Consider the following 17782-nt stretch of genomic DNA (forward strand, 5'->3'; position numbering starts at 1 on the left):
GCCCCAAGAATCTGGCCTCCTCAAATGCTTTCTCCAAAGCCACCACCACCCTCCCCAAACCTTAGGAATCTGCTTCCCACGGTGGGGGGGGCGGGGGGGGGCTGCAGAGTCCCAGCAGCCCACCCCATGCTTGCAGACCCCAGGACAAGCACAGAAACAGCACGATTAGCCTTGAACAGGCCCAGCCTTGTCTACATAGGATTGTTACCCCGTAGTCTCTCCACACTTTTCCCTCAAGGGAGGCATCCCTCAGACCAGCCTTCTTTGAAGCCAGAAGTCTGAAGCGTTTCCAGTCCGACCAGTACAGATGTTCATTCAGAGCTCACCTATTCCAAGTAGGGAATCCGCCTTTGGAGACTCCCCTTCAGCCGACCCTGGTCCCACACTGAGCCAGGGTCCACTAGCTTTCAAGGTCTCTTAACACCCTCCACTACCCCCCATTTCATGCAGTTCTTGATTCAATCGCATCACCAATTGATACGTTCAATCAGCACATATTGATTGAGAGCCTACTGGTGACCTATCTCCTGCCGACCCCTCAAAACCCCAGCACTCCTACATACCATCCCCTCCTCAGGTCACAAGTCACCCCTCCAAGACTTGGCTCCAAGCAGCCTGCTCCTCTACTCTACTTATGCAAACTGCAGGCCTTAGCACAGCCTCCCACGCCCTCAGTGCAGTCGGCTGTGACTACAGCTTTCTTTTCTCCAGCGTCGTGGGGGCCATTTTGGCCACCTCTCGAAACTGCACCCATTCTGCTGTCTACTGCTCGCTGCAGCTGTCTTAGAGCTGGAAAACGGCCACTCTTCTGCTGGATTTATAGTTGTTCCAGAAAAACTATGCTAATTCAGCAGTAGAAAGCCATTCACATTTCTCAAGTTCAAACACGCTTCCTTTCCCAAGGAGAACAGGCTTGGCCTTGAGGGTGATTCTAGCATGGCTGGTGCCTCTGACTTAAATCATACAGAAAGCCAAACTCTCCAGGTCGTTGTTCCCCAGCTAGAGGATGCAGGAAGGTGCTGTTTGGCACTATATGTGTGATTCTGATTTAGTAGATGTCTATTTAACTTCTGCAAATTAAATCCTAGTGCAAAGGCTGAGAACTTGCTAATTTTTTTCAAAGATTTTTTTATTTTTATTTTAGACAGAGAGAGAGAGAGCGCGTGTGCACGCAGTCGAGCAGGGGCAGAGGGAGAAAGAGAATCCTCAAGCTGACTCCCTGCTGAGAGCGGAGCCCGACTGGGCGCTCAGTCCCAGGACCCTGAGATCATGACTTGAGCCGAAATCAAGAGTCAGACGCTTAACTGACTGAGCCACCCAGGCACCCGGAACTTGCTATTTTAAAAGAGCCTTTCAAAAGATGGACTCTTGCATGGAAAATTTTCCCCTTCTCGATCTTTCTTAAAATTCTGAGATAGAGATATAAATGTGCTCAGTAAGTTAAATGCATTACTAGCATGTGGCTTACTGGTTTCTGACCAGCACTGCTATTCAATAAAACAAAGAAAAATATATGTATCACATATAGTAAGGGTATTTCATGGAACTTTAGTGTGTGTGTGTACACATATGTATGTGTATCCTGAGTTATGATGCAGAATGAATTTCTTCTTGTGGGTCATGGTCAAAGTTTAAAAGCCAGGGATACGTGGTAATATTTAAAGGCTGCTATGTATACGGTTTATTTAAGATGTCACATCTGCTGATAGAAGAGGGATCCCCAGTCTAAGAGTTTTGTGAGTTCTGAACACGATGCTTTACTATTCCAAGCCAGTGTTTTCCATACTTTTTTGACTAAGACTTACAGTAAGAAATATATGTTTAAGTTGTGGTTTTATACTCACAAACCACACAGGTCGCAACACGGCCCACATAACTGAAACAAATTTCGTGACACACTACTTAGCCTGACTATCGGCCTTGCTCCCAGATATTTCTTATTTTGTTTTGTAAAATGCTAATCACGACCCATTAAACCGACTTTACTACCCACTAATGTGCAGTGACTTGCTCGGAGTCTGAAAAGCCCCATTCTCGGGGGCGGGTGGGGGGTGCGGAGTAATTGTACATCCTGACCACGGAGTGAACGAGAGCAAACTGTGTCTGCCCGGAATACCAAGGCGTGGGAACAGAGGCCAGGCCTGGGCAGGCAATGTGCTCAAGCGTCCTGGAGAATTAAAGATTTCAGTGGGAGAGGGCAGGGGGTACAAACTTGGGACACCTTTCCACCCAGAATAAAAGGACACAGTATGGACATGGGGCCCCTCCAGTGGGCTGCCCAGGTGGACTAGCTGGCATTCTGAAGCGAATGTTTTAGAAAGACAGACCCGAACGCTGGGGGCTCCCCGAATAGCCCAGCCACGCCCCAGCCAGCCAGTAGCCCACAAACACCCCTCCCTCCTCTCCCACCAGGAGCTTTCAGTGCCTTTAAAATGTCCTCCAACTTGCAGCTCCAGACTCCAGCAACCTACTCGGCCAACTTCCCAACTTCACGAACCCCTCCACAACTGGAGAGGCCTCCCATTCTTCTCAATTCTGCCTTTACCCCACCTGCCCCCCTCCCTCGAAATCCTACAAATGAGGATTTCTAATTTCCACAGGAAAGCTACAAAGCCCCAAGTGAGGCCACTCATCCCAACCTGGTGCTGTGGCGGAGGTGAGGGTCAGAAGCGGGTCTGGAGGCCACTGCACTGCCTTCTGGCCATTGCCCTGAGCCAAGGCCACTGACAGCACCCATACAAAAGAGGAGGGGACAAGCGGGAGGTGCCTGCCTCCTATCCAGTCCTACCGTGCTCCAAGGATCAGGTCCTGAGCCCCTGTCCCCCACCCCATTCAGGCTAATCACCCCCCTTTTGTCCACTTTTGCAGTAGCAGGGCAGAGACTAGGCTGCTGGGTGGTCTCACTTGGCTCTCACGTGCTGTGCCATCTGGTCAATCCTGGGGTGTCCTGGAGTGTTGGCCAGGCTCCCGAAGGAGTCCACAAGCTTCCCGTAGGCGGGGACTGAGACACTTCTCTAAGTCCGGGACAGCACGAGACTTACTCTCTGAGTGCCCAGATACAGCACCATGGCGGTGGAGAGGGTGGGGGGGCACGTGCCGTGGAGAAACACAGCAGCAGGTACAAGGGCAGGCAAGGGAGCACCGACAGTTTGCAGGACCATGTGGTTCCAGCCAGCTCCAGCAACTGCGGCCGCTCTGTGGTTTGATTCAGGGGGCCCTCCGGGGAGAAAATGGAGGGGTTGGATGTGCGCCGGGGTCGAGCGAGGTTGGTAGGAGGCGGCAGAGCGGGGCTGTGGGAGAGAATACCTCGGACAGTGGGGCATCGACCCCCGCATGCTGGGTGCAGGAACTAGAGTCAAGAAGGGCTCACAAAGTAAATGTCCTGCACGAGGCCACCAAAGCTCACAGGACCCTTACAAACGACGTAGAGAAAGATCTGAAGTAGACGGCGGCGCTAACTATGCGGCACAACAAACCGGTACGTGCCTCAGAAGGATTTGCTAAGAAACAGAAATTTCCTGGGGGCGTTTGGGATCGGATTCTAATCCAGTCTGGTCATTCCTGACCAGCGATTGAGGCCAACGGTGAGGCAGGCGGGCAGGAACTAAAGCCTGGATCCCGGGGTGGGGGTGGGGGGTGGCAGGGGCGGCCGCGTGGGCGGCCCGGGGACCTCGGGCGCCCCCCGCCCGCCCCCCTTCCCTGTGAAGGCTCCCTGGAGGCCGAGGGGCGGGGAAAACTCGCGGCAGTCTTGCATCAGACGAAAGGCGGGTACGGTTGCTGCCCTAACCGGGCCGCCTTGTCTGCAGCCTCTCCAGCTGCCACGAGACAGGCTGTGGCTCTGCCAGCGCCCCCCACCCCACCCCACCCCACCCCACCCCACGCTCCACCCCACCCCCGGGGAAAGCTGGACTCGGCCGGGCTCGCCAGGACTTAGTCCGGGGAGGATCGCGGGTCCCTGGGCTCCCCGCGCGGAAGCCACTTTGGCGCCCCTTCCCGCCCTCGCCCCCGCCCCCGCCCCCCCGCCAGGGCCACTGTGCGCCTTCGCGCTGGCATCCCTTGGGGCACCCCGCAGGACCAGTTGGAGCAGCCTGCACTTTGCAGTGCTGGCGGGAGGCTAGCCAACGTGAAACACGCGGTTGCAAACTGAACGCAAAGTTTGCATCCCGCCGCTCGCCGCGGTTTGTTTCTCCCTCCCCCAGCCCCCAATCTCGGGAGGCCCCAGGATTGACTGGTACCGGGGACGGGGGTGGGGGTGGGGGTGGGGCGCGCTGGCCCCGGCGCCGGCCGGCCGGTTTCGGCAGGGGATGCCATGCCACCAAACCGTCGTGTCTCTTCCGTTCGCCTTACCTGCAGCTCGGCTATCAGCTCCTCTTTGCTCAGGTTCTGCTTCTCCACCACCTGCAGCCCTCCATCTTGCAGGATCTTCCGGCAGCAAGGGTCCAGGCTGTCACTGATGAGCACTTTCCGCAGATTTGCAAAGGCCATTGCCGGAGTCGGCCTCGGAATCGGCCGCTCGCGCGGGGCAGAAGCACCTAAGCCGAGAAACTGTAGTTCCGGCTGGCGGGCTGGTGTAACTGGGCAGGATTCTTGATCTCCCGCTCCCCTTTTATCTCCCCCTTCTGCTCCTACCGCCTCCTTCTGATTGGACAAAAATACTCAAACTCTCGGTGACTCCGCCTCCTCCTCGCAGCTCGAGCCTTCAGTTCCCCGCCCACTTTATTATTCTCCAGCGACGAATTTCTCAATCTCAGCGAAAGCTACACCTGGTGAGCATATAGAAACACAATTTGCGCTGACTAGCTGATTCATATCTCACACAGAAATATTTGTTCTCACCCTGAGAGAAATGTTTCATGTTCACTTCTTTCTCCCGAAGAACGTATTCAATAATTCCTTAACAAGAATTTACTGAACGCACCTATTATGTGCAAGGCACCGTGCTGGATGCTGAAGGGGCTCGGACACCCCCTGGTGGGCTAACACCGAGGGTACCAAAGGCAGACACGGAAAGTTACATAGTGAAAAGCAATAGGAAGCTTTCTGAGACCTCACAAAGCAGTGCTTAATTACAAATGAATGATGCACTGGGAATTATGAGTTTGAAAGAGAACAGGGACCGGGTGCATTTAGAGCTGCCAGAATTTTTGTTCAAGTTCCCCATTCTCTTCCTCCACTTCCTCTATGATTATGAAAAAGACAAAAGGAATGTGAGATGTCAGTTTGATCTAATTTATATGTTGACCAAGGAGGCACTTCCCAGCTCTTAACTCCTTTATGTTTAAACCCCACGACAAACGTTCCTATCCCATGCCCCTCTTGCCAGAAATATTGGGGGGGAAATCCGTTTAAGGCCCTCTAGGATCAGAAGCAGAGTCGGGCATGCTCCTAGATGAATGAGAATTCAGTTTATCCAGCCGCGAGCCATCCTCAGCCAGCGTGTGCCCTGGTCCTGAGAAGCACCCAGCGTCAGCTTGTTACTAGCACGGAGCACCAGGAAGGCCTCCAGCAGTGCTGCCTTTCAGAAGATGCGCTGATGCTTCTCGAAGGCAAGCACTCTCCGCGACCTGAGGATATGGTGATAAGTAAGGCATTACCTGCCTTCAAGCTGCTCTTAGTCAATTGTCTAATCTTGAGAGCTGAATACGAAATAACCAGGGAGAGAAGAAGTGACATGTACAGAGGCCCAGGGTGTGATGAATAGCTGAAGGAGATGCCCTGGGGGTGCAGGAGACCAAAGTGCAGAAGGGCCAGCCTGCCCAGCAGGGGCCTTTCCCTGGGGAGGAGTTTGAACTGCACTCCAAAGTAGTACAGAGGCACTGAGTGATGTTTTAGATGGGATCTGCTTACGTTAGCTGAGCTGAGCCCTTGCACTGCTAATGGAGATATAATATCTCTCTGCACTGCCCCCCACCCACCGCATTCCCATCCTTCACCCCTACCTCCAACATCAACTGCAAGTTGAGGATTTTTCTCTTACAATCAGCCTAGGAGCAGAGGAAATATTCTCCCCCCACCCCATGTTATGCCTTCCATAAAACAGGAACTTTGGCCTTCTTGGAAGTATTAGGAAAATAATTCTGCCATTCTCTTGAGACCCCTCACTCCCTCCCCTCCCTGAGCCTTAGCCCCTTGGGAAGAGAGACAGTTTAGGGGAAAGGTCCCAGGGCCAGCCCAGGCCAGCCCCTGCTTAGCTCTCTCTTTTGGAGCTGAAGCTCACAAATAAGGTGCCCTCCCCTGCTTCCTTGTGTGTGGTGAGCCCACCAGGGCCGGCCCCACCCCATGTACCTGAGGGGACAAGAGCCATAGCTGTCCAGCTGCTCTCCCTGTAGAGGATAAGGTTCATGGGAGAGAGGGAAGGGGGAGAGGTAGGAATCCTATTTTTTTACTTGGAGCCCAGCTGTGATCTCCAAAGTCACATTAGGAGTAATAAAACAGATATTTTGATGAGTAGATGATGAATTGTCATCTGCAAAACAGGCACATCTGAATTTGAATTTCAGCTTCTGAAATTACTGATAATGTGACCTTGGGCAAATTACATTGCTTCTCTTAGACTTAGTTTTCTTCTCTGTACTATGGGGCTAATAGGATAGTGCTTCATACGGTTGTTGTGACAATATGCAAAGCACTCAAATGAGTGCAATGTGTAGTGCTTGGCTTTCATTCATTAATTCATTCATTCAGTCAGTCAGACAGCCAACACATATTTATTGAGAGCCTATTATGTGCCAGGCACTGCTGAGGGTGATGGGAATGAAGCTTTGAAGGGGACAAACACGGTCCCTGCTCTCATGGAGCTTATGTTCTGTTTGGGGCCAGAAAATAAACAAATAAGTGAAAAATGGAACAAGATAACTGCAGGATGTGAAAGTATGATGAAGAATACAAACTGAGTGACATGATAGAGAGGATCAGATGTGGGGGCATTTATGTTAGACTTTATAACCAGGAAGGGGCTTTCCAAGAAAAGGATACTGGGGTTGACACTGAAATAAGAAGCCAATTTGCAAAGAACAGAGGAAAGAGAATTCTAGGCAGAAGGCAAAGCAGAACAAGTCTGGCACATTCAAGGAACTTGCTCCCAGATAGTCCTGTAGCACTTACTGTGTGCCAGGCCCACTGCCATGCCCTGGGATAACAATGCTGAACAAGTCACACACGGTGCCTGCCCTCCGGAGACTGGAAGTTCTAGCATGTGAGCGTGTGTGCGGTGTGCGGCCCATGTCGGACAGTCAGGAAAATCTCTGAGAAGGGCAGTGCTTAAGCTGAGATCTGAAGGTGGAGGAAGAGCCAGTGGAGAACATTTGGAAGAATATCCAGGGGAAAGAGGACAATAAGAATAAAGTCACTTGGGTAGGAAAGAGCACCTTTGGTCATATAGAGACCAAAGGGGAATGAGGCACGAGATGAGGTGGAGAGGTCAACAGGGGACAGACCACTCAGGCCAGGTGAATAGTCTGGACTTCTGTGGATGCAAATTAAAAACTCAGTTTAAACTGGCTCAAGGTGTCTAAGAAGATCAAATGTGGACAGAAATGAGCTCAGACTGGTGTCATTGGCAATCTGTCTCTCTCCCCATCTCTGTTTTCTCTGGCTTTGCTTCATTTCCAGAAAGCCAAGATGTGGCAAGAATGTCACCAGTTAGTGAAGACTATAAGATTCCGTCATATATTCTGAGCAGTTTTGCAATCCTAGAAGATTGCTCTCATTTTCTAAGAATTGCCACAATGTTTTCATACCTGATCCTCACTGGGTCAACTGGGGTCGTGTATCTGTCTCTGAACCTATTCCTGTGTCCAGGGGAATGGATATGCTGGCTGGTCAGTCCTGAGGAAAGCACCTACTTCAGAACTGAAGAAAGTTCCATCTGGAATATATGCTAAGAGTATGAGGAAAGTGGGTCCCTAAAGGAAACTTCAGGGTGCTAAGCCAAGAGAAGGGGTGTAGGGATTGGAGGACAGGCTGGTAACACCAACAGTCAACCACTCCACCATGCTAAGGAGTTTAGATTTTATTCTAAGTAAGATGGGAAACCATTGAAGTTTAGTTTTAAGGAGGGGAAAGTATTATCTAAGTTTTAAAATGATCATTCTATAATTTACACCGAAAAGACTCCTTTTCACAGTGTGGTTTTGATTATCATTATGATGATGATGACAATGAATACTATGATGATAACGATTAGGAGAGAAGTGGGTCCCTTGTTTGGCATCTGTAAGGCACAGTCAGAACTTGAAAAGGCAAATCTCTGACTGTGAAACTAATAAGAATCAGTGAATAATGGATGAAGTTAACCACCTGACAAAGTAACCCATCCTGAGAGAAGGTAAATGTCTGAAAAAGGAGTTTTGGGAACGACCAGATCAAATTAAGAGAATACTGTTTCATCCAAATACTACTAAATGTTAAAAAGAAAAAAAAAAAACCCTCTTAATATAATCAATTGCATTATAATTTTTCTGCAGGAAGAATATATTAATGGAAAGGCTGGTCTGCAAGTTCAAAAAGATGATCCAAGGTGAGTCTTGGCTTTTACCCAGCACTGTTCCAGAAGAAAGAGAGGAAGACCGCATGTGACAGACAGGAGTGGTCAGTAGCAAGGTGTACTTCGATGTGGTACAGCAAGAATTCACCAGATGGTGTCAGAGTCTGTATAAACATATCCCTTCTGATTCTGCAACTCCTTTCCTCTGCTGTTCTTCTGAGCACCTATTTTATTTTCCAGATACCCTGATTTCAGTAAAGGGTTGCTGAGTGGATCTGTTTCTCACCAGATCCCATTGCCAGGTCATGTGGTAAAAGGAGAAACAGGCAGAAGCTAAAAGGCTGTGTTTTGAAGGGCTCCTGTCAACAGGAGAATGCTGTCAAGCAACAAGGGTCGAGGGAATTGGGCACGGTCACTAGATGGACAATCTCCCTGTTCATAAACACAGGAGTAAGGGGGAGCAAAGTATGTGACCCCAAATATGCACTATAGCATGTGGATTATTTGGAGCTAAAGGCAATCAAGACCCAGCAGACTCAAGAAAAAGAACTATTACCAGAGACAACTTTTTATCTGAAAGACCTATCCACATGGGAGGACAAATATCGAATTACTAAACATCTCCTCTCCTTACAGTCCTGTGAATTACCCTCTTCCCCTTTGAAGCCCAGGCCTCTATCCTATTCCTTAGCTCAGGAGGGTATATAACCTATTGCCTGGCTTGACATTGGGTCTTATATTCTAATGGGGCTTTGGTACATACATAATTACATTTGCTTTTCTCCTGTTAATCGTCTTACGTGAATTTAATTAATAGGCCAGCTAAAACAATCTAGAGGAGTAGAGGAAAAATTTTCCTCCCCTGTAGGAGAATTCAGGTTTGTATTCTTGTCTCTTGTGAGTTAGGCTAGTGGTAGTCTCTGAAACTCTGATCGACACTAGCTTCCCTCCAAGATCTCAGGCTCTCCTCTCAATACCTTAAACTACAATGTCTCAAAACCTCTTTAGGCCACTGAACTCTATAAGAATCTGAGGAAAGCTACAAACCCACTCACCTTCTAAATTGTGCATAAATTTTGGGAATTCATGTACCTTTTATAGCCTACTCATGGGCCTCCTAGGATCCCACGAACCTCTTGTTAGATGCCCATATTTACATGGATTAGGCATGGTAACAAAGTGCAAAATAGTCATAATGATAATACAAATATTTATTGATCATTTTAAAGGGCTAGCTAAGTGTAACTCAGGAAATCCTCACAATTCTATGGTATAGGCACCACTATTATTTGCGTTTTACAAATGACAAATCTGAGACACATATTTAGCCCACCTTTACAATTTAGAGGAGTAAAATGACTTACCAAAATTTAGATGACACTAAGTTGTAAAGTTATGATTACAGCATTTCCTTAAATCTCTAGTCAGACTTCTAATTGCGCTGTCCTCACATCTTTCAAAATAAAATCAAAAGTCCTCCTTTCTCTAAAATAGTATACTCAATTTAGAAAAAACAATACAGGTGTGCCTGGGTGGCAAAGTCGGTTAAGTGTCTGATTCTTGGTTTCAGCTCAGGTCGTGATCTCAGGGTCACGATATCCAGCCCTGCGTGGGTCCCTGCGCTCAGCATGGAGTCTGCTTAAGATTCTGTCTCCCTCTCCCTCTGCTCCTCTCCCCTGCATGCTTGTGCTCTCTCTCTCTCAAAGAAATAAATAGATTTAAAAAAAAAAGAAACAACAATACAATTGGCTTTTATGTTATAGCTATTTTTTTTTAAGTAAACTCTACCCCAATGTGGGGCTCAAACTCATGACCCCAAGATCAAGAGTCACATGCTCTATCAACTGAGCCAGTCAGCCCTGTGGGGTACTCTGATTGGATGGGGGGTGTCACCAAATGTGGGGCATCCCAATTTGGTTGGGGCCGGCAGCACCGGTGGTGAAAGAATTCGCCGAAGGCAAAACAAAAGAGATAAAAGTTTATTGAATATACTGTAAGGGAGCCGTGGGCAGGACAGCAAAGGAGAGACTCTCTGTAACCAGGTAGTGGTGAGGGGCCACAGTTATAGGGCAGAGTGAGGGAGTATGGGGACATATGGAATTTCCCATTTTTTTGGTAATTCTAGGAATTGTGCCTGGTTGTAATTGGTCAGTTAGGGTCTATGGCCATTTTGGGGTGGTTGCTTAATGAGCCCCTTTGCCTTCAGCTTGGTGATTACGGTGGGCCCTTCTGCCTTGCTCAGATGTCCATTGCTCAAGCCTGTTGCCTAAAAGCGGCCTCTTCAAGGCACCCCTCAAATGTTGTAACTATTGATGACAGGAAGAAATCAGGATTCTACATTGCCCGAGGAATTGCCCAAGACATTGGTATTTACTGAGAAATGTGAATCTTGGTCTGATAAGCAGAATGATGGCTCTCCCGAGGTGTCCACACCCTAATGTCTACACCTGGAACTACCTTATATGGTAGAAGGGACTTTGCAGATGTGATTCTGCTAAGGAGTTTGAGGGGGGAGGGGGGATGATGATCCTGGATTGTCTGGGTGGGGTGATGGAATCACAAGGGTCCTCATAGGGACACAGGGGGAATCAGAGGAGAGAGAGCCATGTGGTGATGGAATCAGAGATTGGAATGAATGCTTTGAAAATGGGGGAAGGGCCTCAAGCCAGATACACAGGGGGGCCTCTAGAAACAGGAAAAGGCAAGGGCACGGGTTCTACCCTAGAGCTTTTGGGAGAAACCAGTGCTGCCTTTAGGCCTGGGAAACTGATTTCTGTCTTTGGAACTCCAGAACTCCAAGAGAATAAACGTGCGTTGTTTTAAGCCACCGATTTTGTGATGGTTTGTTAAGCAGCAATAGACAACTAATACACTTGGAAACCATGCAAAATGAAAAGAACAAAATTTCATCCTGACAGAGAGATTAAGTAGCGGTGAAGCACAAAGAAATTTTAGAAGACAGAAAGGGTAGAAGGAACATTAATGGACCCCTCCCCACCTTGCTTCTTATTAGGCAGGGAATTTAACATTAAAACAAACAAATAAACAAAATTCCTAGGTAGTCCTAGTTAAGCCTAAAATGAGACAGGATGGATGGGACCTGAGGAATTTCTCACCTTCTCTTCCCCACTCCTCAAGCATCTATTTCCTGGATGGTTCCTTGCTAAAGGATGCCTGAGGCCAGAGATGAAGGAGGAAATGAAGGACAATGTGCGGCCCATCCCCCAACCAGTTCAAGGGCTGGATTGTGAGCCATGGGAGAGCAGGGCCTGCCGGGCATCACTCTAGTGCCTCCCAGACCTTTGGTTGCAACACTGGCAGAGACTCTGGTGTCATCATGGTGAGCACCAGCAGAGTAGCGCAAGGGAGGCAAGGGGGCAAGAACCAGGGAATTCAGCCTCTCAATGTTAATGTCATGTAAGAACCTCGAAGCTACATCTAAATAAAAGAATCTTCTGTGGCTTGAGGTACAGTCTTCTGACACATCTCTGAAGATTCAAGCACTGTGACCAATGCCTAGAGAAGATGCAGTTGGATCTCTCAATGCCACTAGAGTCTTGGGCAGAGCTGGGTAGGGAGAGGACCCTGGCATTGTCACTCTTTTGATGATTGCCATGTACTCAGGAAGTGGCATTGAAGATGAAATGGACACCTCTAAGTAGACACCAGACAGAAAGTTTCATCCCATTTCATGTCCTGTCATTATCAAAATGAATCAGAGGACAGAGCTACTTTCCTGTAAATGCCTCAGTCAACTCAGGCTACTATAATAAAATACTACAGACTGGAAGGCTGAAACATTTATTTCTCACACTTCTGGAAGGTAAAAGTCCAAGATCAGGGTGCCAGTATGGCTGAGTTCTTGGTGAGAGCCTCTTCCTGGTTTACAGATGGCTACTTCTTTGCTGGTCCTCATATGGCAGAGAGTGAGCTCTGATCCCTTTATCCCCTCATAAGAGTATCAGTCCCAACATGGGGGCTCTGTCCACATGACCTCATTAAAATCTAATTACCCCCTCCAAAGGCCCCATCTCCAAATCCATCACTTTGGGGTTAGGGCTTCAATCTATGGATTTTTAGGAGGACATAAACATTCAGTCTGTAGCATGCTCCAAAACCTTAGCATTACCCCCTGAAAACATGGGCTCCAAGGTCAGGCTTCCTCAACATCTATCAAGCCCAAGGGTCCCTACTTCTACAGCACAGTGCCCAGGTGATTTCAGAATACAAATGTATATGGGAGACATGAGTTACAAATTCAAGGTCTCCATTTATTCAGTTTGCATTGGCTGTACTGTAGGAATTAATCTTTATTTTTTCCTGGTTCTTCCATTTCATTGCTCTTCCAGACAGCAAACTCCCCATTCATAACCCTGACCTTGGAATTACTCTTCTCTCTTCTTAGGTCACCTTCTGACATTTTCAGGACAGAGTTGCTCTCTCTCTAAGCCCTCAAATCTTCAAAGAGGCAGTATTCTTTTCTACTGAGGTTCCAGGTCCAGTTCTCTAACTTCTGATAGAAACATATAATGTATTTTAGGGTAATTTGGAATAATTCATTGACTGATTTACTCTCATCTAGACTTACTCTTCTATATAGGACCCCAAATCTCTATCTTGTATTATAGAGAGTAAGAAGGCCTGGGGCAAAAACAGGTTGCTATCTTTAATACTACTGTCAACTCTGAATCTGTTTGAGTAAAATCTCTGATTAACCATTCTCACTAATGTGCAAATGACTGATACAATCTTAATATTACTTCTCTCACAGTTATCTGTATGCACATTTCATCTCTCCAAATGAGATCTTATATTTATGTAGGAATTGTGTAGTTCATAAAACAGTGATGACTCAATAAGGTAGAACAAACTGATATTACCAACACCATTTCAAAGATGAGCAATTAAGGCTCAAAGAAGCTGCATAGGACTTCTGCTTGTGGCCACCATAGAGTAACAGGATCCAGGTTTACCCCTTACTTGAAATAACTAAAACAAAAGACAAATACTTGAAACAATGGTTTTCAAGACACTGGATGTTAAAACAAAAGACAGTGATCTCTGAGAGATAAGAAGCAAATAAGGTAAGTCCTATGATTGCCTCAGCTTACTGTCTGGAGAGAGTTTCCAGGCCAGGGCAGAAATGAGGAAACCAAGTAAAGCACAGTGGTCTCCCTGAAATAAGAAGATGAAGCTGTGTCACAGAGAAGAGTGGAGAGGAGAGAGCTGAAAACGGTGATAATTCTGGAGATCTGGAGGAAGAGGTCCTTTGAGTTTGCAGCTGAGGCTGCCCACTGTATGCATGTGAAGAAACTACTAGAATTCAGGGAAATAATCTCTACAAGGAATAATCTTTAGAGCTCACACGGGCCAGAAACAGCTGCTATTCTCACCAGCCAGACCAGAAACCCTCATAATTCACAAGATGCTGGCTCTTGCTTCAGTAGTAGATAAAAATGAGCTCTAGATTAAGCACCTCTTTGGTCCTAACAAAGCTTAAAAGACATACCTGAAAAGATTGAACTGTTTCTAATTAATTTAACCACATCCCAGACCAACTTAAGAATTTATATAGAAATACAGTAATTGCCAACATGCAGCAAGGTAAAATTTGCAATGTATAGAATTCAATAAAAAATTACCAGGCATGCAAAGAAACAGGAACAAACAACCCATGATGAGGAGAAAAATCAATCAATGGAAATCAACCCAGAACTTGACACAGATGCTAAAATTAATAGGCAAAGACATAAAATCAAGTAGGAGAACGGTATTCCATATATTCAAAAGACTACTAGAAAGAGTGAGCATGTCAAATATAGACATAGAAGATGTAAAAAATAAGACCCAAATCAAATTTCTAGAGATGGTAACTATAGTGTGTAAGATGGAAAGTCACAGGACAGGCTAAACAGCAGATTAGACATTATAGAAGAAAAGACTGGTGAATTTGAAGATTTATTTATTTGAAAGAAAGAGAGAAAGCACACGGATGCACGAGAGCAGGGGGGAGGGGCAGGGGATAGGGAGTAGGAGGAAGCAGATTCCTGGCTGAGTGGGGAGCCCCAGGTGGGGCTCGATCTCACGACCCTGAGATCATGACCTGAGCTGAAATCAAGAGACAGACGCTCAACCAGTCAAGTCACCCAGGCCCCTGAAGATTGGTGAATTTGAAGACATCGATATAAACTATCCAAAATGATGAAATTCATAGAATAGTATGACTGGGAGAAGAAATTAGCAGAACATCAGTGAGTTGTTGGAAAATTTCAAGTGGCCTGATCGAAATGTAACTGGACTCCTCAAAGGGAAGGGAAGGGACGGGGAGAGAAAAAATATTTGAAGTAACAATTACCAAAAATGTTTCCAAGTTTGATTTGTTGAATCTACAAATCCAAAGGATCAATGAACCTCAAGCACCAGATACATGAAAAAAATTACACCAACGATCATGTAGGTAAGTCGAAAAAAGTGACAAAGGACAAATCCTAAAAGTAGCCAGAAGGAAAAGACAGACGTTACAGAGGAACAAAGGTGAGGATGATGGCAGATTTTCCATCGATGCAAGGCATAAGAAAGCGTAACAACGTCTTTAAATCCTGAAAGGAAAAAAATTCTATAGCCAGCAAACACATTTTTCAAAAATGAAGACAAGTTTTCTGATATGTCAGAGCTGAAAGAATTAATCATCAGCACACTTTCACCATAAGAAATATGAAAGGAAGTCCTTCGGGTAGAAGGAACACATACTGTCTGGATCTATACAGAGGAATGAGGGGCCCTGGAAATGTTAATGATGTGAGTAAATACAATAATGTTGCAGAACTTGCTCCAAGTTAGGGAGCAGCAGACCGGGGACTTGGTGCAGGTCTTTTGACACCGTGGTCAACTTACCCACTATGTGCGGCTGTACATGGCCAGCAGTGTGCCATTTATGAATCAATAAACGCTGATTACACATGGAATGGGCCATATGTGTGGTGGTTTGCTCAGAGGTGGGCTATGTAACTGAGGGCTAGCATTTCTGGAAGACTTCATGGAATGGTGGGCTTGGCCTTTAAAAGGGATAGGTTAGGATAGGATAGGATAGGATAGGATAGGATAGGATAGGCGGTGAAGTAGACTGAGCCTTTCTGGAGGGTTCTAAGCACAGATGTGGAAGCAGCAATGTGCATTAGAGATTGGTGGAGGTAGGAAGGTGGGAGAGGGGAGAGGCTGGCCTGCCTATAGCAGATGCCTTCTGCTGCAAAAGAAAGGAGATTCGTTTGGAAAAGGTTATGGAAAAACCTTTTATGTCACGGAGGGGTTTTTAATTTAGAGATTGGCACAGGACTCAGGCTGTTGATAGGGAGGAAAAAAAGATAAGCTAACTGGTAAATTCTAGAGTCAAGCCCGTGATTATTTGCTCATTAGCAATTTGCTCCAACCATCTATATAACAAGTTATTAAACAATGTATGATATATGCACATAAGCATTTATGTCTGTATTCTCCGGAAGGCAAACAGAGACTCTTAGGACATTAGGTAGGCAGAGAAGGTATAAGTCAGCAATCTGATAAGTAAAGTTGATAGACGTTCGGTTTGGCCATACAGTGGCTATTGGATCTGTGATAAATCACTTCTCCTCTATGTAGCTCATTGTCCTCATCTGAAAACAGAGTCATTGTGAACATGTCCCGAAAAAATAAAGGGAACATGCTTTGAACGCAAGCATGCTGAACAACTGTTATTTGTTATGACTGTTCCATGATGAGAAAAAACAGCCCCTACTGTTCTGGGTGTGTTTGAAGAGTACATACTTGATAAAAAAAGGCAAATATGTTCAAAGGTGACTTTATTTTCTCTTAGTCTTGGAACCATTTTCACTGAAACTGTTTTTCTTGTAGCCGTTTTATTGATTGTTCTTTCCTTTACTCCAGTGTCTCTTCTTGCCTTGCCTATCTGTACGGAGTTATAAAAGTCACCTCAACTATAAGTCAAACAAACCAAAGAGTTGAAGCATATGGTGTAAATATTCATTTATTCGTTTAGGTATTTGTTTATTTACATTTATGGTTCAATTAAAATATGTTAGGAACTATGCAAATAAAGACTCTGGCTTTGAGGAGCTGACAGTGAGTGGGTAAATCAGTGACTCTCTTGCAGAAAAGTGTGGGAAGTGCTCTCTTGAACGTGATCTCAGATACACTACTAGAAACCAGATCACCTGGCAGGGTTATGGGGCCGGGCTGAGGAAGTCCCAATGCCCAGGACCCTGAGCTGAATATTGAAAGCCCACAGTAGGGGCCCCTGGGTGGCTCAGTCAGTTAAGCGTCTGCCTTTGGCTCAGGTCATGATCCCAGGGTCCTGGGATCAAGCCCTGCGTCAGCCTCCTCCCCCTGCTTGTGTTCCCTCTCTTGCTGTCTCTCTCTCTGTCAAATAAATAAAATCTTAAAAAAAAAAAAAAAAACAACTCCTTTATGTCATGGAGAAATGTCCATGACATATTAAAAAACAAAAAAAGAAAAGAAAGAAAGAAAGCCCACAGGAGCTGTCTAGTAAATATAGCACACTTTGTGCAGAGAGAATGGGATGCCTAAAAGTGCCAGTGTGTGAGAAACCATGACATGTTCTGGCAACTGCAAATCGATCAGTAACATCAGAGCGTAGGATGGGAGGGAGGAGTGATGTGTAATGTCAGGAGGATGGACACTGGCCAGGTCAGGAATAGCCCTGCAATCAAGGAGTGTGCATCTTATCCAAAAAGAGATAGGGAAGTAGTGAAGGGATAGAGAGCTGATTCAGTGGTAGGGTTTTATCCAGTATATGTAAGAGGGACTCTAGTTGTGGATGTGTTGATAGCATTCAGGTATGATATATTGTGGAGCCTTAGATCTTCTTTGTATTGTCTGGTCCTTTTACTTCTCTTACTGGCTATTGTTACTGAATGTCTCTGGATTATTTCAATGTGGATAACCTTCGGGACAAGAGAGTAGGGTGAGGAAAAAGATAAATCAAACCTGTGAATAAGTGAGTAGCTGTACCACTGGTCATCCAAATGACTCATGTGGTGGGGGTGGACTGAACGGAATAAAATGGAAGCAACTTGTGAGCAACAGTGCCCACCAAGGGTTAGCTATTATTATTATAAATATTTTGTGTCTCGATACTTCGGACAGAGAGATAACAGGCAGCAGCTCCAATCCATTTGAAAAATCAAAGGGCTATTATAAGTAAATCTGGCAAAACCATGTAGCAGGGCAGGAAATTCTCTGAAAGATAAGATATAGGTCTGTGAATGTTCTAGAATAGAGTGC

General features: G+C 46.3%; 1 protein-coding gene across 1 annotated transcript in view; it reads right to left on the reverse strand.

The window, feature by feature from the left end:
* Nucleotides 1-4626, reverse strand: part of PHGDH (phosphoglycerate dehydrogenase) — a 30617-nt gene extending 25991 nt beyond the window's left edge. Inside the window, exon 1 of the mRNA XM_032420453.1 lies at nt 4348-4626. Coding sequence (XP_032276344.1) covers nt 4348-4485 — 138 coding nt within the window. The 5' untranslated portion in view covers nt 4486-4626. The remainder of the gene's footprint in view (nt 1-4347) is intronic.
* Between the last annotated feature and the right edge of the window lie 13156 nt (nt 4627-17782).

This window comes from Phoca vitulina, unplaced genomic scaffold (genome assembly GCF_004348235.1).
Source record: "Phoca vitulina isolate PV1807 unplaced genomic scaffold, GSC_HSeal_1.0 scaffold2, whole genome shotgun sequence".
NCBI lineage: Eukaryota > Metazoa > Chordata > Mammalia > Carnivora > Phocidae > Phoca > Phoca vitulina.